Raw genomic sequence first — 24,082 nt, forward strand, 5'->3', positions numbered from 1 at the left:
TGCAGTAGCCAGTAGAATCTGTAAGGAACTTAAACAAATCAGCAAGCAAAAAACAACCCCATCAAAAACAGGCAAAGGACATGAACAGACACATCTCAAAAAAAGACAAACAGCTAACAAATACATAAAAAAAAATGCTCAGCATCATTAATCATTAGAGAAATGCAAATTAAAACCACGTAAGATACTATTTCACACCAGTCAGAATACCTATTGTTAAAAAGTCAAAAAGCAAGATTTTGGCAAGGTTGTGAAGAAAAGGGAACACTTAGACTCTACTGGTAAGAATGTAAATTAGTTTAGCCACTGTGGAATACAATTTAGTGATTTCACCAAGAACTTAAGACCGAACTACCATTTGACCCAGCAATCCCAGTATTAGGTATATACCCAAAGGAAAATAAATTGTTCTATCAAAAAGGCACATACCCTTGTGTGTTCATTGCAGCACTACTCACAATGGCAAAGACGTGGAATCCACCAAGATACCTATCAATGGTGAACCGGATAAAGAAAATGTGGTAAATATACACTGTGGAATACTCAGCAGCCATAAAAGAGAATGAGATCATGTCCTTTGCAGCAACATGGATGTATTAATAGCTGGAGGCCATTATCCTAAGTGAACTAATGCAGGAACAGAAAATCAAATACCTCATGTTCTCAAGTATAAGCGGGAGCTAAACATTTTACAGACATGAACCCAAAGATGGAAACAATAGGCACTAGGGACAGCTTGAAGTTGGAGGATGTGAGGCAGGCATAAATTGAAAGTCTACATATCAGGTACTATCCTCACTACCTTGGCAATGGGATTATTCGTATGTCAAGCCTTAGTGACATGCAGTTTACCCATGTAATTGCACATGTACCACCTGAACCTAAAATAAAAGAGAACCCATTGTAAAACATGAAAACTAGGCTTTTAAAATATCTGCCTACATAACAGATATAAGAAGCTCAGGTTCTATGAATGCAGTATGTTTTGGTCTTATTCCAGTGAGGTTACTGAGGCTCCTCCATCCTCCTATCTCCCTGTATGTGTTTGATGTTTTAGGACTCTGATCAGGGTATGATGATTTGCTTAACTCATTTACCCTCTAACATTACTATCTTCTATAATAAAATTTAGTTTTTATATGCTGTATTGTCGGGTTCTATAATTGTCTTTCGTGGAAATTGTATAATGGTATACAGTGCATCCTGATTTAGAATGTAGGCCAGTAAGGGCTCTATGAGGTGTGACATTGAAAGAGAAATTACAGAGAAGCAGGAGTTAGGGAGATTAAAAAAAAATTCCAGGTAGCATTTTCAGCAAAGAAAACAACTTATAGGGAGACCTAAGGTAGGAAAAATCATCACATGTTTTAAGAACTATATGCATAGTCAGTGTGGGAGGAGAGTAGTGAGAGGAAGAAAGTGGCAAGAAACATCTAGCAAAATCTTTTAAGACAGGTTTGTGAGTTTTGTATTTGTTCTAAGCACTATGAGAAATAATTGAAGTGGTTTAATCAAGAAAGTAACACACACACATACACACAATTTTTAAACTATTCTGGCTTCAGTAAGGAAAATTGATTGCAGAGACAAAAAATTTGGAGACACTCGCTAAGATACTGTCACAATATTAAACATAAATGATGATGATGGTTTGGGTTGAGAATAGTGGGAAAAATGATAGAGGAAATCAAAGGGATTGTAGATATATTATAGACGGAAACTTAGCAGGACTTGGTGAAGAGTGAAAAAGTAGGCAGTATCAATTAAACTATTGGAATGTTTACCACAGCTTTTAAAAAGATATATTCTACAGTTTACTTGTTACACCTGTTAACAGATGTTCTCTGAAAAGACAAAAGTGATTCTATGGTTAAGTAAATTTTAGAAATACTGGGTTAAGACAGTTAAAGAGCATCTTCACTATAAAACATTTCGGTGCCTTAAATATGTGCTGTGCATTGTGGATTTTCAACAGGGTAACTATGGACACGTTTTTGATGAAGTTCTTATAGGCCCAGACTTTTACTGCACATACTTTGTGAGTTGCTGCTTAAAGGAGTAAATGATCGCTAATAAAAAAAAGTATTTAATTGTTCATATTAAATACTGTATTTGAATGAATTCTTTTTTTATTCGATTGACCATACTCATGTGTTTTATAAACTAAGAAGGGATTTTTTAAAAATCCAATGCAAAATACAATTTTTGATACCTACATTAAACACAAGAAGTTTATTTATATTTTATAAAATTCACTTTCTCATTGTTGCAAGGTAAAAGGAAAATATGAAAATTTTTCCACACAAATTACTTTGCCAAATTTTTTCTCTGTTCACTAAAAGTTCTTAAATGCTATCAGTTTATAAAATAACATATTAACTTTTATATTAGGTTATGTTATAAATTAAAGTATTAAACTATCCCCCAAATATCTTTATACTTTTAATATTTTAATATTTTATAATTGTGTATGATTATAGGGATGAAAAAATGCAGCCACCTAAATTTTCATACAATACACCTCTAATCTGTCCATTACTATAGATTTTATTTATCAATTCAACAATGATTTATTGAGCTCAAATGTGTACTAGGCATGTGTGGCATATAAAATCGTGAATAAGACATGTGAATTACTAAATACTAAATGGAGAGAAATTGAAAGCCTTTCCTCTGAGATCTGGAATGTGACAAGAATGCACACTGTCACCACTGTTATTCAACATAGTAGTGGAAGTCCTAGCTAGAGCAATCAGAAAAGAAAAAGAAATAAAGGCCATCCCAATTGGAAAGGAAGTCAAATTATACTTGTTTGTAGATGATATAATCTTATATTTGAAAAAACCTCAAGACTTCTCAAAAAAAAAAAAATTCAGTGAAGTTGCAGGATACAAAATCAACATACAAAAGTCAGCAGCCTTCCTATATGCAAACAATGAACAATCTGAAAAAAAATTTAAAAAGTAATCTCATCTACAATAACCACATATAAAATTAAATACCTAGGAATCGGCTTTACCAAAGAAGTGAAAAATCTCTGTTATGAAAACTATAAAACACTGATGAAAGAAATTGAAGAGGACACCAAAAAGTGGAACAATATGCCATGTTCATGGACTGGAAGAATCAATATTGTTAAAATGTTCATATTATTGAATGAAAGGAATCTACAGATTCAATGCAATCTCTGTCAAAATACCAAAGACATTTTTCACAGAAGTAGAAAAACAGTTTGAAAATTTATATGAAACTAGAAAAGACCAAAAATAGCCAAAACTATCTTAAGAAAAAATAACAGGCCAGGTGTGGTGGCTAATGCCTGTAATCCTAGCACATGGGAGGCAAAGGCGGGTGGATCACCTGAGGTAAGGAGTTCAAGACAAGCCTGGCCAACATGGCAAAACTTCGTCTCTACTAAATATACAAAAAATTAGCCTGGCATGGTGGCAGGCGCCAGTAATCCCAGAAACTTGGGAGGCTGAGGCAGGAGAATCACTTGAACCTAGGAGGCAGAAGTTGCAGTGAGCCGAGATCACGCCATTGCACTCCAGCCTGGGCAACAAGAGCAAAACTCAGTCTTAAAAAAAAAAAAAAAAAAAAAAAAAGAGAAAAGAACAAAACTGGAAGACAGTACTTCAAATAATACTACAGATCTATAGTAACTGAAACTTCATAGTACTGGCATAAAAACGGATACACAGACTGAAGGAACAGAATAGAGAACCCAGAAACAAATTCATACAACAACAGTGAACTCATTTTTTTTTTTTTTTTTTTTTTTTTTAATATAGGTGCCAAGAGTATACACTGGAAAAAAGACAGTCTCTTCAATTAATGGTGCTGGGAAAACTAGATTCAAAAGAATGAAACTAGGCCCCTATCTCTTGCTTTATACAAAAATCAAACCAAAATGAATTCAAGACTTAAATCTAAGATCTCAAACTATGAAACTACTAGAAGAAAACACTGGAGAAAATCTCTGGAACATTGATCTGGGCAAGGATTTCTTGAACAATACCCCACAAGCAAAGGCAACCAAAGCAAAAATGGAAAAATGTGATCACATGAAGTCAAAAAGCTTCTGCACAGCAAAGGAAACAATCAACAAAGTAAAGAGACAACCCACAGAATGGGAGAAAACCACCCTTCTGACAAGGGATTAATAACTAGAATATGTAAAGAGTTCAAACAACTCTATAGGCTAAAATCTAATAATCCAATCAAAAAATGGGCCAAAGATTTGAATAAACATATCTCAAAAGAAGTCATACAAATGATAAACAGGCTATGAAAAGGTGCCCAACATCATTGATCATCAGAGAAATGCAAATGAAAACTCCAGTGAGATATTATCTCATCCTAGTTAAAACTGCTTATATCCAAAAGACAGGCAATAACAAATGCTGATGAGGATATGGAGAAAAGGGAAAGCCTGTACACTGTTGGTGGGAATGTAAATTAGTGCAACCCATTATGGAGAACAGTTTGGGGTTTCCTCAAAAAACTAAAAAAATTAGCTACCATATGATCTAGGTATATACCAAAAAGAAAGAAAATCAGTATATCAAAGAGATATCTGCACTCCTATGTTTGTTGCAACCCTGTTTACAGTAGCTAAGATTTGGAAGCAATGTAAGTGTCCATCAACAGGTGAATGGATAAAGAAAATGTGGTACATATACACAATTGAGTACTATTCAGCTATAAAAAAGAATGAGATCCAGTTATTTGCAACAACATGGATGGAACTGGAGATCATTGTTACGTGAAATAAGCCAGTCAGAGACAAACATCACATGTTTCCACTAATTTGTTCAGTCTAAAAATTAAAACAATTGAACTAATGGACATGGGGAGTAGAAAGATGGTTACTAGACACTGGAAAGGGGAGTGGGGGGTTATTGGGGTGGTGGAGAGTGATGGGGATGGTTAATGGGTACAAAAAATAGAATGAATAAGACCTATTTCATAGCACAATAGGGTGACTATTGTCAATAATAACTTAATTGTACCTTGTAAAATAACTTAGAGTGTAATTGTATTATTTGTAATTCAAAGGAAAAATGCTTGAGGGGATGGATACCACATTGCACATGATGTAATTATTTCACATTGTATGCCTGTATCAAAATTTTCATGCACTCCATAAATATATATACCTACCCTATGTACCCACAAAAATTTTAAAAACAATATATGGGATAGAAGATATTTTTGTAGCCATCCTTAGAAACACAAATTATGACATTTATAAATTTAAAATAATACTGGTAAAATAGTCAGTTTTTAGGGTTTTGTATTTTGAAGCTAGACAGTTTAATTATAAAACTCATTTGGTAAAAGCAAAAACTCAAGAATATCCCTGAAAATGTGTTCTTCTTTGTTCACAGTAAGATAAAGATGAAAAGTATACTGAGATACAGTTTCTCACCTATCAGATCAGCAAGAATGTAAGAGCTTTATATTATTTGTTGATCAGGATGTAAAAGCTTGTACTCTTAAAATTGTAAGCAGGACTACAAAATGGCACAATTGCATTAAAGAGGAATTTTATAATATTGAACACAATAAAATATTTATGTAGTCTTTGACCAGAAATCTTACTCCTAGAATTTATTTCAAACATATGCAGGCAAAACCATGAAATGACCTACACACAAAGCAATATGCTCAAGCAGTATTTTTCATAGCAAATAAGAAAAAACATCCCAAATGACTATCAGCAGCTAAGTGACTAACCTATGGTATATTCCTACGATCAAGTACTATGTAACTAAAAATGGAGTGAAAATGTGTGTTACTGCTATGGCATAATCCTCTGAATATAGTGTTAAGTGAAAAAGCAAGGTCAAGGCAAACATGTATAGAATGTTTGCTTTTATTAAAAACAATATGAACAGTTGAAAAGCAATATGACTAATTCTTTTTATTTAAATGATGATCTATGTAGAAGGAAGGGAATAAAAGGGCAGAAAGGACTGTGGGAGATGCAAGCTAAACTTCTGTAAATCTTAAGTTGTAGATTTCTTTGTAGAATTCTGTGAATATTTTATATAATTGAAAAGAATAATTTAAAATATCTTAAACATTGAAAAATAAATGAACCTAAATGTGTATCTAGCTGGTATCATACCTATTTAAAAATGACCTTTTGCAACTGAAGTTACTTTAAAACATAGTAATTTTACCATACATCCATAATGAGATAAAGCCTAAGGAAAAAATAAAGATCCGCAAAAAGCCTTAAACTGTTTTGAATAAGCATGTTATTGATAATAATATTGGCAATTTTTATTTTGAAACTATATTTGTGATAAAGCAAATGAATTATGTTGGGGTTTTTGAACCTTGGGATTTTTGATTTGAATGAAAGGAGACTGTGGTAGAGATGTGAGTGTATCTCATACAGGGAGTGTAACTGACTCAGGGTCTTATCACTTTTTGAAATCCATGATGCATTTGCACCCTCATGACATCTACTATGTGCTGCTTTCCCCCAGTGACTAAGTGTGGCCAGGGTATTAAGGTGAACCCATTTCAGGGAGCCATAACCCTTTATTGGCTGACTTTGGCTCAAGAACTCCTGTATGGCTTTGTTGAACCTTCCATAGAAGTCTAGGATGCTTCCATCCAACTCTGTCACTTTCTCATTCTTTCTCTCTATCACTTGGAGTCAAACTTATGTCCCAGTACTTCAATTTTTATCAAAGGAGTGATATAGGGCATATACAGAGGGTATCATGCAACAAGCATTTCTAATAGTATTTTTTTAAGTATCTTTCTTCCCAAACTGCCCTATCCAAACGCTTCTTTTTTCCTTACAATCCATACCCTATTTGTACACTGCTCTGCTCTGAACACTAAAGAGCCTGCAATTCCTGAAGAATGACAGTCTCTACCACTGTGTACAGTTACTGAGAAATGCAGTACGGGCTTTGCTTTGACTGCTTTCCTCTGGTAAAGCATTGCCCCTATTTTACCAAAGTTTCCAGGTATTTATTTAGAATCTTTCAAAAATTAGAAAAACACAGAGACTAGACATATATAGCATAAGGACCTTCAGCTTTCTAAAGCCTCACTTGCTCATGACCTGCCTCAGCATTCTGCAGAGTAATGACTGCTTCCTACAGATGGAGAGGGACCTGGAGGCAGGTGTACCAAACAAGAGGTTATTTCCTTGCTTTCACTTTTTAAATTGGCTTTCCCTGTTTAAATATAAACAGAAGGTCAGGAAGTACATTCCAAATCAGGATAAAAGATGCAGCTGCCTCCCAGGAGAGAATGAAAGTAAAGTTTTAATGTGTTTTCAGAGTAAAATCAAACACATTCAGACACAAAGAACATCTATTTCCTCTCTAAGCACCTTTATCCTCTGAAAGTGTGAGACTATCTTGACCTACCATATTTAAGAATTAACTATAGAAACTTGCCAGATGTACAAAAATGAGGAGTACAGAGACAATTTCTTACACAGAAGCCAACCCATTTTGTCTCCTTAAAAAAAAAAAAAAAAAAAAAAAAGCAAACGTTTTCATTGAAGAAAGTAAAGTCTGACTGATGTAAGACTCTGCAGATCTGAAGACTCCCACTTGGATCTTCCTCAAAATAGAAAATGAGAAGAAACCACTGTCTAGTGTGCATGTTAACATTTCTGGACTTTCTTCTGTGTGCCTCTAACAATCGAAATCTTGCCCAGAGATGCTGATAGCTTTACTGTACACTTGATAAATTAAAAACTCTTTCACGTAAAAAAAGATGGGGAAAGTGATGTCATTTTCCTACTTAGTGGAAATTTGACCCTCATTTCTTCTCACCAATGAAAATTAATTTCATTTCTCAAGTAATTTTCTCCTTTTCTGAAAGTTATTAAAATATAAATTGATGACCTCTTGGAATTTCCATGGAAATCACTGTATTGTAAAAATTCTTAAACCAAAAATCTCTCCAAATGTAATCCTGACTGACCTGGGTCCTAAAGAATATTGTTTCAGTTAAATTAAAAGTGTAAAGGCAATTAAGAATACTTTACGAAAAAAGGGGAGGAGACTAAAAAAGCACGTATCAGATTTAGCTCTACTGTTCTTTCCCTTGGTCTTTAAAAAATAATCTCTCAGAGATTAAAGATGGGTTGTCCATTGAATTGATGCTCAAAGGAAAGGACCTGAAATTGTTCACTGGTTGCCATTTTCCTTCTATGCAATTTTAACTTAAAAATGCTATTCTAATGTATTTATATATATATCAGTACATATGATTTTGTTGTTTAAATAAAAATGAAAAGTTGTTTAAAGTCTAGGAAACCAAAACATAATTAGAATGATGCTTGAAATTTTCATTTATTTTTGCAACTGTGAAATGTAAGCAATATATATTATTTTAAAAGTTTATATTATATCCTAATACAATGTATATTTTAGTCAATTAAAATGTAATATGCATTATTATTCAATCAATGAAAACCTCTCTTTTAAATAATAATTATTTTTATTTTAATTATAGATTCATTTTCTGCTAATTCAACAAATAACTTCAACAATTTTGAGGAAAAGATGACTGGTGTATAATTTTTAAAAAATAATTATAAAAGTTTGTTTCTAAAATGTTAGAAAAAAATGAGTTAGAAAAACTTTAAGGAAAAAATGAGTGGGTGTTATTCTGATCAATTAATATTACACAAACATATTGAAACTATTTTATATATGTGTATACTTCTAATTGGTCTACATTTTTTATAATCCAATCACATGGAAGCTTCTACATAAAAATTTAAACTTAGAATTGAATAAGTTATGATTAGAATTTAATGATTTAGAAAATAGCAAAATTATGTATCATGTTTCCTTTGCTATTCTCTGAAATATGTGAATACTAGAGTAGTATAAAATTAACCCTAGAAAAATCACAAAGTTTTGTAAATTTAATCAGTTTTCTCTTTACTTTCCAGAAAACTAAAAGAAAAACGATGACAATATCAAAAATAAAAATTGTTGAAAGAGAGATGATAGTCAAGGCTTCCAAGCCTATGTTGTGGTGATCACATTACTTTTCTCTTAAAAGTAGTGAATATAGTAGATTACATTAATTTATGTTATATATTATAGTAACAATTAAAATAAAATTTATTGAGTCTTTACTGCGGACTAAGTTGAAATATAAGGTACTCAGTTTTCCTGGCTTCCTGCATGGAGAGGAGAAAGAGGAAAGGATGGTATGAAGGAAATGGTTTATGGAGCACATGATTTTTGGGCCTCGTATAGAGGTTTTTAGAGAAGAGGGGGAAGAAGGACCTTCTAGACTGAAGGTTGAGGGCTATGAAAGGCACAGGGAACTGTGCAGTGGCTGTAGTGTACCATGCAGTTAGGTTGATGGCAAATCAAAAGATAAGGTTCTGGCCCCAGAGGATAATATCTGTGTACTGTATCCTCAGTAAGTAAATTGTAAGGCAGGAGGAGATAGAGACTGGACCACAATTTTATTGGTGGCCATGTTCTCTACAGATGACCACACTGCCTCTCAGGTAGCCAGCCAGCCAAGCCTCTGTTAGCAACACTCCCTCTTTATCTCCTCAGGTTTTCAGGTAAGAGGATCTTCCTACGCTGTCACTGTGGCTAATTTTTGTGTGTTTCCATCACCCCTTGTGAACATTCTGAATCCCGTTGATATCTCTACTATACTCTCTTCCCTTAAGCCCTTTCAGTGTTTCATTTGTTTTCTGCTGGGACTCTGACTGATAAAGTGAGTACTGGATGTGGACACTGAGGAATAAAATCTCAGACGATTCCATATAGTTTTAGTTTGGCTTGGGTGTTCAGGCAAATGGTGTATAATTGATCATTTATATTGGAAGGGTGTATTAATATATTTCTTTAGAAATGTTCTATAATGTAAAGTTGTTTAAAAATATTCTAGTTAATTTTAACTAGCTTTTTTTCTTTTACTATTATAACATAAGACAGAAGGAGAAAAAGTTTTGGGAAATTTTAGCTTAGTGTCAGATTTGGTTTGTAATTCATAACAAAGATAAAGTGACTAATGAGGAAATTAAAATCTACATGTCAAATTAAAGAGAACTGATGGATGGGAATTAAAATTAGTAGGGAATAATAATGAGAGAGTTTAGCAAAATTGCATGATGCAAAGTAATATACAAATTATATTTTATTTTATATACAATCAACAAGCAGAAAGTGAAAGAAAAAGCTTTCCACATTAACATTAATATCCTGTTGTTAGACATAAATCTAACAAAAGATGTACAAGACTTATTAAGAACAAATACAATAAAACTTTATTGAAAAAGCTGTAAAAATCATAAATAAGTAGTGAGACACACACACTATTCTTAGCTTCATGATTGGAAGCTACAGTATCATAAAGATGTTCATTCTTTACAAATTGGAAATTCAAATAAAAATTCCAAGAGCTTTTTAAAAGTGGAAGTTGACAAATATATTTTTAAAATTTGATAGTGATACAAAGAAGGTCAAAGACATTTTGACAAAGAAAGGATAAGATTTCTTTTTTGGACATCAAAATTTGTCATAAATGCTCAGTCTTTGCTAGTGTGATATTGGCATGAAGGAAGATACATAAAAACTGGAATAAAATAGAGAAGCTAGAAACACATCTATATATATAAATATTTGATACATGACAAAAGAGGCATTGAAGGTTCTTTTCATTAAAGTTTTAAACATTGCATAGGCAATGTAGTGATTACTTCAGGGTAGAGAAAGATTTATTTAAAGTGGAAAAAAGTCTATAACAATGAATAATTTTGATATATTGGTATATATTCAAATTAGATCAATTACAGAAACTCCAATAAGAGCAAAAATACAGGCTATATATAGAATAATATATTTACAGAACATATAATAAAAATCTAAAATCTAGAATATATGAACACTTCTGCAAAACAATACAATGTAAATAACTCAATAAAGTGGACAAAGAACTGGAATGAGCATTTTGCATGAGAGGAAATTACTATGACAAAACATCAATAAAAATAGGAAAATGCAAATTAAAAGCACTCTGAGATTGCTTAACCTTACACTGGATTGCTTATATTAAAAAGTTCTAAATTACTACATGTTGGGAATGATGTGAAGCAAAACGAACTCACACACTCTCATAGTGAAGTGTAAATTTGATCAAGAATTTTGGAAACAAGTGGCTTTATTTTGTAAATTGGAAATTACAAATGTCCTATTACACAGCTCTTCTATTGCTAGCCATAGATATTTGAGAAATATATACTCAGAAATGTACACAAGTACAGGAAATTCTAGCAGCATATTTATAATAGACCCAAAGGAGAAACAACTCTGAGGTCTATACTAAGAGAAAAGACAAATATATGGTTGTATATTCATACATGAGAATACAATGAAAATGAAGTACAGCTGCACACATCAACATATGTGGAACATAGTAAAGAAATGTGAAAAATGCTAAAGAAACAATATATTACAAATATGTACTTTGTGGGTTCATTTATAAAAAGTTCAAAAACAAGTAAAATTACAACACATTGTTTAGGGGTACATACTTAAGTGAAGCAAAGAGGTGATGATTCTAAAATTTGGAGACTGAGATAGAGGAAATGTGAGAGTAAATATCATAAAAGTGAGAAAGTAGTTAGCCATGGTGTAGCAGGTGGGAAGATGGAGTAGTGAGCAAGACAGAGTGATCAGGGGCCTCTATCTAAAGTGTTGTGGTCATTGTTCTTATTTCAGAGTAATCTTATGAGTATATTATTTTAATATAAATTCATATTTAAGATAAGGAAGTTTTTCCATGCTTTTTGCAGCAAGTTCCCATCGTGCTTTTCATTTGGGCCTTTGTGGTTATCTGGCTTGAAATTGTTTCCACTTTGCTAAAGAGAACCGGAGAGAAACAAATAACTGACTTTGGTAACTAAATTCTGCATATTTCAGGAGGTGAAAATGCTCTAATTTAGCTCACATGATGAAAAAAACTTGAAGTAGTTTCAAGTTGTACAAAAGAAGTGATAAGCAAGAAAAAGTATATGTAGAAAAATAAATATATTATAGACAATTATTACATCTTGTTCCAAAATGAGAAACAGCATGTTATGGACTAAACTGTATCCCTCCTCAAAATTTATATGTTGAAATCCTAACCCCAACTATCATGGTATTTGGAGACTGAGAGTTTGGGAGGTCACTAGGTTTAGATGACATCATGAGGGTGGGGCCCTCATGATGGGGTTAGTGCTGTTATTAGAAGAAACTCCAGAGTTTGTTCTTGCTTCCTCTGCCATGTTTGATACGGTAGGGTAGCAATCTGAAAGCCAGAAAGAGGGCCTGTAGCAGAACACAACCATGCTGGCACACTGATCCCTCCCTTTCAGCCTCCAAAACTGTGATAAAATAAATTTCTGTTGTTTACACCACTCAGTGTATGCCATTTTGCTACGGCAGCCCAAACTGCCTAATACAGAGCAAATACACAATGATACATTGAGACAAGGAATGTAAAGATTCAATAGCATTACAGATGCATATGAAACATCTTTAATGTTCTTTTATTCTTTTTTCTTTTTAATTTTTGTGGGTATATAGGGTAGGTATACATATCTATGGGAGTACATGAGATATTTTAATACATGCAGAGTAAATGGGGCATCAACATTATCACCTCAAGCATTTATCCTTTATTTGTGTAATGAACATTACAGTTAAACTATTTTGGTTCTTTTAAATGTACAATAAAGTACTGTTGACTGTAGTCACCCTGTTGTGCTATCAAATACTACATCTCATTCATTCTGGTTTTTTGAACCTGTTAACCATTCCCATTTCCCCAGCCCAGCTATCCTTCCCAGCCTCGGGTAACCGTCATTCTACTATCATCATGAATTCAGTTGTTTTAATTTCTACCATCCACAAATAAGTGAGAACAAGCAAAGTTTGTCTTTCTGTGCCTGGCTTATTTTGCTTAACAAAATTACCTCCAGTTTCATATATGTTATTGCACATGACTGGATCCCAGTCTTTTTTTTTTTTTTTTTTTTTTTTGAGATGAGTCTCACCCTGTCTCCCAGGCTGGAATGTAATGGCGCTATCTCAACTCACTGCAACCTCCGCCTCCCAGGTTCAAGCAATTCTCTGCCTCAGCCTCCCGAGTAGCTGGGATTACAGGCACGCATCACCATGCCTGGCTAATTTTTTGTATGTTTAGCAGAGATGGGGTTTCACCATGTTGGCCAGGCTAGTCTCAAACTCCTGACCTTGTTATCTGCCCACCTGGGTCTCCCAAAGTGCTGGAATTACAGGCTTGAGCCACCATGCCTGGCCCAATCTCAGTTTTTTTATTCCATATGTGTATGTACTACATTTTCTTTATCTATTCATCTGTTGAAGGACACTTAAGTTGCTTACAAATCTTGGCTATTGTGAAAAAATGCTGCAGTAAACATGGGCGTGCAGACATGATATACTGATATACTTTATTTGGGGTATAGGCATAGCAGTGGGATTGCTGGTTCACATGATACCTCTATTTTTAGTTTTCTGAGGAACCTACAAACTGTTCTCCATAGTGGCTGTTCTAATTTACAATGCTATCAACAGTGTATCAGGGTTCTCTTTTCTCCACATCATCACCAGTATTTGTTATTGCCTATCTTTTAGATAAAAGCCATTTTAACTGGAATGAGATGATATCTCATTGTAGTTTTGATTTGCATTTTTCTAGTGATTAATGATGTTGAGTACCTTTGGTATGCCTATTTGTCATTTGTCTTTTCAAATCTTTGGCCCAGTTTTTGATTGGATTATTAGATTTCAGCCTATATAACTGTTTGAACTCTTTGTATATTCTGGTTATTAATCCCTTGTCAGAAAGGTAGTTTTCTCCCATTCTGTGGGTTGTCTCTTTACTCTGTTGATTGATTTCTTTGCTGTGCAGAAGCTTTTTGACTTGATATGATTCCGTATTTCCCCTTTTGCTTTGGTTGCCTGTGCTTATGGGGTATTGTTCAAGAAATCTTTGCCCAGATCAATGTCCCAGAGATTTTCTCCAGTGTTTTCTTGTAGTAGTTTCACAGTTTGAGGCCTTAGATTTAAGTCTTGAATTCACTTTCCTTTGATTTTTGTATATGGTGAGAGATAGGGACCTAGTTTCATTCTTCTGCATATGGATATTCAGTTTTTTTGGCTCCATTTATTGAAAACTCGTTTCCCTAATATATATTCTTTACACCTTTATAAAAATGAGTGCACTGGTGGTGTATGAATTTGTTTCTCAGTTCTCTATTCTGTTCCTTTATGTATCTGTTTTTATGCCAGTACCATGCTGTTTCAGTTACTGCAGCTCCATAGTATAATTTGAAGTCAGGTAATGTGATTCATCTAGTTGTGTTCTTTTTACTTAGGATAACTTTGGTTATTCTGGGTCTTTTGTGGTTCCAAATAAGTTTTAGGATTGTTTTTTCTATTTCTGTGAAAAATGTCACTGGTATTTTTATAGATATTGCATTGAATCCACAGATTTCTTGGGGTAATGTGGACATTTTAACAATATTGTTTCTTCCAATCCATGAACCTGGTATAGTATCTCATTTTTTGGTGTCCCCTTCCATTTATTTTATCATTATTTTATATTTTTTATTGTAGATATTCTTCACTTATTTGGTTAATTCCTAAGTATTTAATTTTATTTGTAGCTATTGTAAATGGGATTAATTTTTTATTTCTTTTTCAGATTATTCACTTTTGATATATGAAAATGCTACTGATTTATCTATATTAATTTTGTATCCTGCAACTTTACTCAATTTGTTTATCAGTGCTAATCGTTTTTCAGTGGAGTCTTTAGGTCTTTCCAAATGTAAGATCATCTCATCTGCAAACAAGGATAATTTGACTTCTTCCTTTGCACCTTTCTAATTGGATGGCCCTTATTTCTTTTTCTTTTCTGATTGCTCTAGCTAGGACTTCCAGTGCTATGTTGAATACAGTGAAGAAAGTGGGCATTCTTGTCTTATTGCAAATCTTAGAGAAAAGACCTTCAAGATTTCCCCATTAAGTATGATACTAGCTGTGGATCTGTCATATTTGGCTTTTATTGTTTGGGGATTATGTTCCTTCTTTCCACAGTTTTTGAGGGTTTTTATCATGAAAGGATGTTAAATTTTATTAAATAATTTCTCAGCATCAATTGCAATGATCATATAGTTTTGGTCCTTTGTTATGTTGATGTGATGTGTCACATTGATTGATTTTCATATGCTAAATGCTCCTTGACTCCCTGGGATAAGTTTCACTTGGTCATGATATATAATCTTTTAATATGTTTTTATTTTGCTGGGGATTTTTGCATCAATGTTCATCAGGGATATTGGCCTGTAGTTTTCTCTTTTTGATGTATCTTTGTGCAGTTTTGGTATCAAAGTAATACTGGCCTTGTAGAATGAGTTTGGAATTACTCTATCCATTTCTGTTTTTCAGAATGGTTTGAGTAGGATTGGTATTAGTTGTTCTTTAAATGTGTGATAAAACTTAGCAGTAAAGTCATTGGGTCTCAGACTTTCATTTCTTGGAAGACTTTTAATTTCAGCTTTAATTTTATTACTTATTATTGATCTGTTTATGTTTTGGTTTTCTTCATGGTTCAATTTTGGTAGATTATACATATCTATACATTTATTCATTTCTTGTGGGTTTTCCAATTTATTGGCATAGTTGCTCATAGTAGCCTCTAATTATCCTTTGAATTTCTGCAGTATCAGTTATAATGTCTCCTTTTTCACGTTTACTAAATTTTTTTTTGTTTGTTTTTTGAGAACATATCTCACTCTGTCTCTCAGGCTGGGGTGCAGTGGCACAATCACACCTCACTGCAGCCTCAACTTCTCAGGCTCATGTGATCTTCCCACCTCATCCTTCTAGGTAGCTGGGACTACAGGCAGGAGCCAGCATGCCCAGCTAATGTCTTCTTTTTCACTCTGATTTTATTTATTTGGGTCTTCTCTCTTTTTTTTTTCTTAGTCTGGATAGAGGTTTGCCAATTTTATCTTTTCAAAAAAACAAATCTTCCCTTTTGCTGAACATTTGTATTGTTTTCTTCATTTCAATTTCATTTATTTCTGATCTTTATTATTTCTTATACCGATTTTAGGTTTGTTTTGTCCTTGCTTTTATAGTGTTTAAAGATGCATCATTAGGTTGTTTATTTTAAATTTTTCTGTTCTTTTGATGTAGGTGCTTATAGCTATAAACCTTTTCAGTACTGCTTTTGCTGAATCCCATAGGCTTTGGTATGTTGTGTTTCCCTTGTCATTTGTTTGAAGATATTTTTAAATCTCTTTCTTTTCTTCATTGACTCACTAGTCATTCAAAAATTATAAATACTTTTATCTGTGAAAAGGTAGAATTATTTTCTCCTTATTTATGTAAAGGACAAAACAGAAAAATGTCATGGTTTCTGGGAAATGTACAAAAATATCATCTCTGATAGACCAATAGGTGCCCCATATCAAAATACAGTAAAATCATCTCTTCCATATTTAACTCTCAAATGAGCTTATATATTATGGTAAATAAAATTATATTTTCTCATCGAGTTTGCAAATAATTTTCCATTTTGGCCTCTAAAAATTAGAATTTAAATTATTTGGGATCATACAAATATAAATATATACAAATAGTTGTGTCAGTAAATTTATCCATGGGAAATAGAACTGTTTCTGTAAACTATGTTTTCATAGATATGTTTGTTTGTTTTTTAAGAATATAACATTATAGATTTTGTATAATACACTTTTACTCAACTACTGTTTTTCACTTTGCTCTTCATTAATTTTTTCCAAACTAAGTATACAACACATTGTAAGGAACTAAGGCACAGAGAGGTTGCATTATATATTCAAACAAGTGTGAAGGAGTTGAATGTAAATTATCTAAATGTGAAATATAGGCTAGATTGGAGTTCTCTGGCTTAAAATATTAAATCTACCTTTAAACAGAACAGTTGATGAGAACTTCAGTCTAGACTGGAGTGATGATAATAGCTGATTAACTTTCCTTGGAGACTGCAAGACCAGCCTACTCTGATTACTCCCAGGGGAAGCCCCAGATAAAGTCTGCATCCCTCACTCCTCCTACTCTCCTACACTCCTACTAATTTATGTTCCTTTTCCCCAGTGAATTCTCATTGGTTTCACAATGTAAAAATATTATGATGTAGTGTTTATGATATGCTGCTTTGATATATTGTGAGGTTTCATTATAGTGAAATAAAGCCTGAGAATTAGTGAATCTAGAGTAAAACTGAATACCAGCTGATTATAGTGAAGTTATAAATATAATTCCCATTAGAGTTTATTTAAAAATAATTAAAATTGTTTGCAAAATGTCTAGCATAGGGACTAGTACAAAGGCAGTGCCCAATAGCTAAAAAGTATTGCTGTTAGAATAGATTTAATCTCAGATTTGAATTAGGGATTTTTAAGAAACTGCTTATTAGAAAACATCATTTTTATTTTTTTTGAGATGGAGTCTTGCTCTGTTGCCAGGCTGGAGTGCAGTGGCATGATCTTGGTTCACTGCAACCTCTGCCTCCCAGGTTCAAGTGATTCTCCTGCCTCAGCCTCCAGAGTAGCTGGGACTATAGGTGTGCGCCACCATGCCCAGCTAATTTTTGTATTTTTAGTAGAGCAGGATTTCAGCATGTTGGCCAGGATGGTCTCCATCTCTTGACCTTGTGATCTGCACGCCTCAGCCTCCCAAAATGCTGGGAATACAGGCATGAGCCGCCATGCCTGGCCTAGAAAACATCTTAATGATTAATCAAACTTTGTTTCTTAGAACACTTCCAGTTATACATTAAAAATCAAAAAAATAATTGATATCACAAATATGTAGTGAAAGAACTTATTTAAAAAATCAACTCTTAAAAAGTAACTCTTGAAAATAAGTTTCTACTTTAATAGTTTTCCAATTTTTTCTTTGTTATTCATTCATTTTGAGTGTTATGCTAATACTGTCAGTTTATGTGATAATGATATACAAACAACACACTTAAATCATAAAACCAGTAACCTAATTGTTGAAGTTAATAATACATTTATAATCATTCAAGTAGGATTATATAAATAGCTTTAGCTATTGATTAAACATGGTTGGTAAAATTTAACTCATCCATGTAACTTTTACCACATTTTGAAAGTGCAGTGGAGTATGAACAATAAAGATGGAGTATTTGCCTTTGTAGAACTTATGACGCTAAGATTTTGAAACAGACCTACTTCAATTCTTGAGGAAGTTATTGCTTTTGTAATATTTATATAAGCAAGGTTTCTCAGGTCACTGGCTGTTAAATAAACCTAGTTAAAAAAGAGTAATGCATGTTAAAGATTTAAGAATTCCTTACCTCACACTCTGCATTAACTTTCATTCTTTTCCAATATTTCCTCTTGCTAAGAAGTTTCAGGTTCTCAACTGTAGCATAATATAAGAATGATTATTATATAATATTTTTTAATCTGCTTCAGATAGCTTTGGAGCCAAAGATCCTTATCTCCTCTGTTCCAAATTTATATAATACTTCTATCTTCCTCATTGAGATTATAAGAAATGATGTAAGTCTATGTATGTGAGACTTGCATAATAATAAAAGAAGAACAATATGAACTTAGGATATTGTCAGAATAATAGTCATTTGCTTGGATTAATTATATATTAATGATGTTTGGTGGTTAATGATACAGTATGATTGCTTTAGACCACAAGTTTTACCTCTGCTATTGAGCCTAGATATTATTTAGCACATCATGAAATCCAGGTTCAGAAAATGTGGTTGTTTGGACTAATCAGTTGATAAGTGAGTAGGAATTAAAGGTTGATATTCCATCTTATATTTTAGTTTAATTTTTATTATCTTGTGCTATTATTTGATAGACTTAACCTATGACTGTCTTAGAAAAATCATTTTAGTTATGTAAGTAATACAGTCTCCTGGGAAATTCTTAGAATATTTCACCTAAGGTTAAATTCCAATTTGATCACCAAGTCAATCACACAAGAGCATCTTTTTTCAGAAAGTGAACAAATTTCAAACAGTCGAGTATCTTTTTGGATTAGGTGGGTTAAAAAGTAACAGAAAAGCCCAGAATAACAGTGGCTGAAACCAAATATAAATTCTTTTCAGTCTCATATTCACACATTCCAGCTGGTGTTACTCACGGCTGTGTGGGTATTCTAAAACATCAGGGACCCTGCCCCTCTTTATTTCTCCATAATAGTGGCCTCCAACTTATGGCCAAGATGGCAGTTGGAGTTTCAGTCATTATATTGCATTCTAGCTACAAGAAAAAAAGTACTCCTCCCTACTTTAAGTATACTCTTAGAAGTCACAAGTCATTTTCACTTGACTCTTAATGTACAAAAGTTAGTGACATGAACATAATTAGCTGCAAAGAGACTAAGAAATGTGGTCTTTATTCCAGGCTGCTACATGCCCAAGTGAAAACTGGGGCTTTCATTGTTATGGAAGAAGGGGGAACAGTGTCTGCCATAGTAAGTGTCCAGGGACAGTAAGAATTCTATTGCCTATTACTTTATTTTCTTGTCCAGCCCAGATATCTGCTGAAAACCTCGGCCATTATCAAGAGAGTCATGCTTAGCAAAATATTAGGAGTCCCATCCTTACTAGTGAATGATGCCTAAAAATCTATTCTTCTGGCATTTTATATCTGATATATCAGGGATAATTTTGATTTTCCTTGGAACTTTCATAAACATCCACTTCAAGGAATAGTTATAACAATAGCAATAAAACAGTAAGTTGCAAAATATGTAATAAAATGAACAACTGACCACATACTATATATATTTTTATGCATATACAAATATATAGATATATTATAGACATATATCTATATATAATTTAAAAAACCTTGAAGGCTATAGGCAAAACTGATAGTGATCATTACCTTTTGTGCTGTGGGATCAGGGTTGATGATCAAATTGGACTTTATCTGTAAAGTTCTAAAAATTTGCAGCAAAATAAGGTATGTTTGGGAAGGTAGCAGGAGTAGAAAGTAGACATATTTTGTGGAAACTCTTAGGAATTCTCTAGTACCCTAACTGTATAGCCATTGTATCAATTACAGGTTTTTATTGTGAGCAATAGAAACCAATTCTAATGAACAAAATCAAAAAGGGAATTGGAAGAGCACTGATTATCATAGATTCAAAGACAAAGTTGAAGAAGACTATGTAGTAGGAAGTAAGGGTAGCCACTATAAATCCAGCTACCTTTCATTCTTGTGTCTCTGTTAAAGATTTACGTCCTCATGAGGTGAAATGACATTGGCAAACCTTGAGGTGTATTCATTAGCTGAGGTTTGGGAGGTTAGAGTTGTAAGTAAGTGGATACCTTGATTCTACAAAGACAAAGAGCATAGAAAAGACTGTTGCCCAAGTAAAAGTTAGGCTTGTGTTGACAGTAAAAAGGGAGAAACAATATTACGAGGCAAAAGCAATAGATGTCTACAACTATCACAGAAGACGAAATCTATTAATTTTTCCTTGCTTTAGCTGTAATTTTTAGGACGCTCTGTGGGTATGTAGGGGAAGGTTCGGTTTTGAAGCTAGAATTAGTGATTTTAATTCTCAAAAGAGCATTTACTCAGTTACACTACAGTGAATCAAGTTAACAAATCTTCTGTACTATCAAGATTTGCTCAGGAATTGTTTTCTTTACTGCTTTTATTTTCTGAGCAATCTAATCTCAACCTTTGTTGGTTATGCTATAGGAAGCCATGAGTGTCTGAGCTACTGTTCACAAATATTTACTACAAATCCCTAGAAAGGATTGTATTTTCTCACACCATTGATTTCAAGGTTGTGCATAGCACTTGCTTTGGCCAAGAAAATATGAGTAGAAGTTATATGTGTTACTTTAAAGCAGAAGCTTTAAGAGACATTGTGTGGCTATGTTCTCTCCTCTGCACAATAACCGAAGATGGTTCAGATAGAAGATGTTTCATCAGTGTCTCAGTCCCCCAAGATGAAGAGCCACAGTAAACCTGCTATTTATGCATATTATTATTGAGAAGTAATCTCTTGCAACTGTAAACCACTGAGATTTGGGCTATTGGTTACTATAGTATAACTTAACCACTGCTGATTTATGTACTTGTAAAATGAATTCTCTGTTCAAATTTCACAGAGAATTTCCAACAAACTGTGGTTTTTAAAACAGACCATAAGCAGGAAATTAGGTAGACACTGAATAAGTGAATATTAGTAGTAGTAGAAATAGCAGTAGTAGTAGAATAGCAGTAGAAAACATGTAGATTTTTCTAAACATTTCTGTTTGAGACATTTAATATTAAAGTAGTACATAGTATATATCATAACATGGAACACTCACTTTTGGACAGAACGGTGCACTAAAGAAATTCTCAAATATCTGATTATCTCCTTTCGTGCTAATTAGTAATTATTTTGCATGTAAATTTAGGTTTTTTATTATTAAGTGATATATATTTTATATCTATATTATATATGTAATATAGATATTTTATATATATATATATGACAAGCTGAGGAACATAAAGCTAGAAAAGCAAAAGCAGATAAGTTATGATCAATTTAAAGAGCTACATTTCTAGATCAATAACATAAACAGTAGGTTGCAATGATTTAACCTAGTAGTAATTGCTCCTTAACTCTTCGCAAAAAACAATCACTAGGTGTATTTTCTCTCTTAAATATTTCCCAAATCTATCCTTTCCTTCCTATCCTTACCATCACTTCTTTAAATCAGATATTCATCATCTCTTTCTAAAGGTTTGTGATAGTCCCTTAATTAATCCCTGCAGTGTTGCTCTCCTCCAGGTTACCTTTTTCAAAGTTCCTGAATACTGTTTCTAAAACACAGATTTGATTATCTGATTTCCTTGCATTAGACCGTTTTGGTTCAACACTTTCTGGTACAACGGCAAGGTCCAACCTCCTTAAGTAGCACACAAGCCTTCCCTGAAAGCGATTGTGAGAATGAGTTGTAAGACCAGACTCTACTATCTGGACTTACTAAATATTTATAACAATATGTTTATTAAAATATTAACCTCTATTAATATTAACTGGTTTCTCCCTCACTTCCTGTGTTTACTCTGTTTTGCCATTACCCGATTGCCTTGCGATTTTACATTTGTATTTCTTTATTCCTTTGTAGTTACTGATAACACTCTCCTTCCGCCCCACAAACTGGTTAATACTACGTCAAGTTTTAACATTAAGTTCAAGAGTAATTGGTTTTAATTTTGAGATTAAGTGAATTTTCATTGAGTAAGACACTTGTTTTATGAACTCCTCTGATACTTGGTCTGTATCTCTGTTATTCCAGTTATCACATGGTATGACATTATGTTTATGTATCTGTTTACCTCTATGAGACCATAGGCAACTTGAGAGCAGGAACTATGTCTTGTGCATGATTGTGCCCTGATACAGTTCCTGGTACATAGCAGACACATGATGAAAAAGTTTGTGTAATATGTAGGAAATTGCTGTATAAAGAAAAGATGATTATTTCACAAATCACTCTTGAACTCACTATTATGTGGTTCGGTTTTGTTTGATTGAGATCTTTGTGATACATTTCTTTTAAAATATATTTCCAGAGAATGTTATTTTTTGAATTCTTGATGCTTCCTTTCATCTAACAAAGATAAGTCAACCTAGTTTCCTTTCCTCCCTTGATTGTCTCTACTCATAGAGCTAAAATTAATGCTCTACTCCAGTAACTACATGAGCATAGGTGTCTAGTATTTTCATTTCCTCAAATTAATAAATAAACTGTACTAAAATTATAGGCAATTTAAAATTTGTATGGGAAGTGAGCAGTACAAGCATGTTGACTTTTCATGATGTATTAAAAAAAGAACAAAATGGGCATATAAATGAAATTATATCTGCCATGAATCTTGATATGGATATATTGTTTAAGGCTTGATTTCAACTATTTATAAATAAAGGCTCTATTACTGTATAAAATTAAATTGATGAATCTAGCAGATCATAATGATTTTACTTATATGGTTTTCATGTTGCAAAGAAGTTGTCACTTTGAATAAAGAAGCATTATTGTTGGCTCCAGAGTGTTGGAAACAGATTTGTTATCTAATATATTACAACTGAAGATCTGCTTTTTACAGGACACTAACAAGTGCTGGTAAAGACCTACAAGATAATTTTCTGATGGCCCTGGCAATGAGAGAAGAAGACAATCGCAATGGAAAACTGAATGTAAGTACATTTCACCTAATAGCTTAAAATGTATACACTAAAGGCACAATTAACATTAAAAATATAACATTAAATATCTTTCTTAAAGTAATTTGTAAGATGTAAAATATGGTTCCTCTTTATTAATTATATATTATAGGAATAAATATAAAAAGTCAAAAATTCTCGTTTACATCTCTAGAAGTAGCCAAATGGTTAAAAAGAAAAAGATTCTAAACATTCATTGCAAGGAAAATGCCTTTGCATGGCAGAATGGTTCTTAAACCTAGGTAAAGCCTCCACCTTCTTTTAAACTTAACCTTTTTACACTCTCTCAAGTTGCATCACCAACTGACCCCAAGTTTTGTCCCCTGATTTTACGTGACTCCTAGAATATAGTACCATAGTCTGCCTTCTAGTCCTACCTTGGAAGATGTGATAGAAATCATATAATAGAAGAATATGTGTTATCATTATTATTTTGAATGATCCAAGGAGAATATGCTTTTAGTTTATGAAAATGTGTGCTATATCAAATATGTAGAGTATGCAAATATTATTTGGAATAAAGATTTACTTTCATGCTTTGTTAATATGATATTTGTGATAACAGTCTGTGTAAGTCTTAACATATTCCAAATAAAATTTAATAGAAAAGGCAAATATTCATGCTAAAAGTGTAGTAAGTGACTGACTTACAGAAAAATAATCAGAAATACTGTGATAAAAAATATTTAGAGCAACAGAACAATACATATATAAGGACATCTATTCTACTAATACTTTCTCAAAAAAAAGTTGGAGTTTTTCTCACT

The 24,082-nt window shown here is 33.0% G+C and overlaps 1 protein-coding gene across 2 annotated transcripts in view; it reads left to right on the forward strand.

The window, feature by feature from the left end:
• The window catches only part of CFAP299 (cilia and flagella associated protein 299), a 666,082-nt gene that overhangs the window by 221,020 nt on the left and 420,980 nt on the right, over positions 1–24,082 (forward strand). For both annotated transcript variants that reach the window (XM_073017817.1, XM_007999017.3), the window contains exon 3: positions 23,198–23,288. In XM_073017817.1, coding sequence (XP_072873918.1) covers positions 23,198–23,288 — 91 coding nt within the window. The remainder of the gene's footprint in view (positions 1–23,197; positions 23,289–24,082) is intronic.

Source organism: Chlorocebus sabaeus, chromosome 7 (assembly GCF_047675955.1).
Source record: "Chlorocebus sabaeus isolate Y175 chromosome 7, mChlSab1.0.hap1, whole genome shotgun sequence".
NCBI classification, from domain to species: domain Eukaryota; kingdom Metazoa; phylum Chordata; class Mammalia; order Primates; family Cercopithecidae; genus Chlorocebus; species Chlorocebus sabaeus.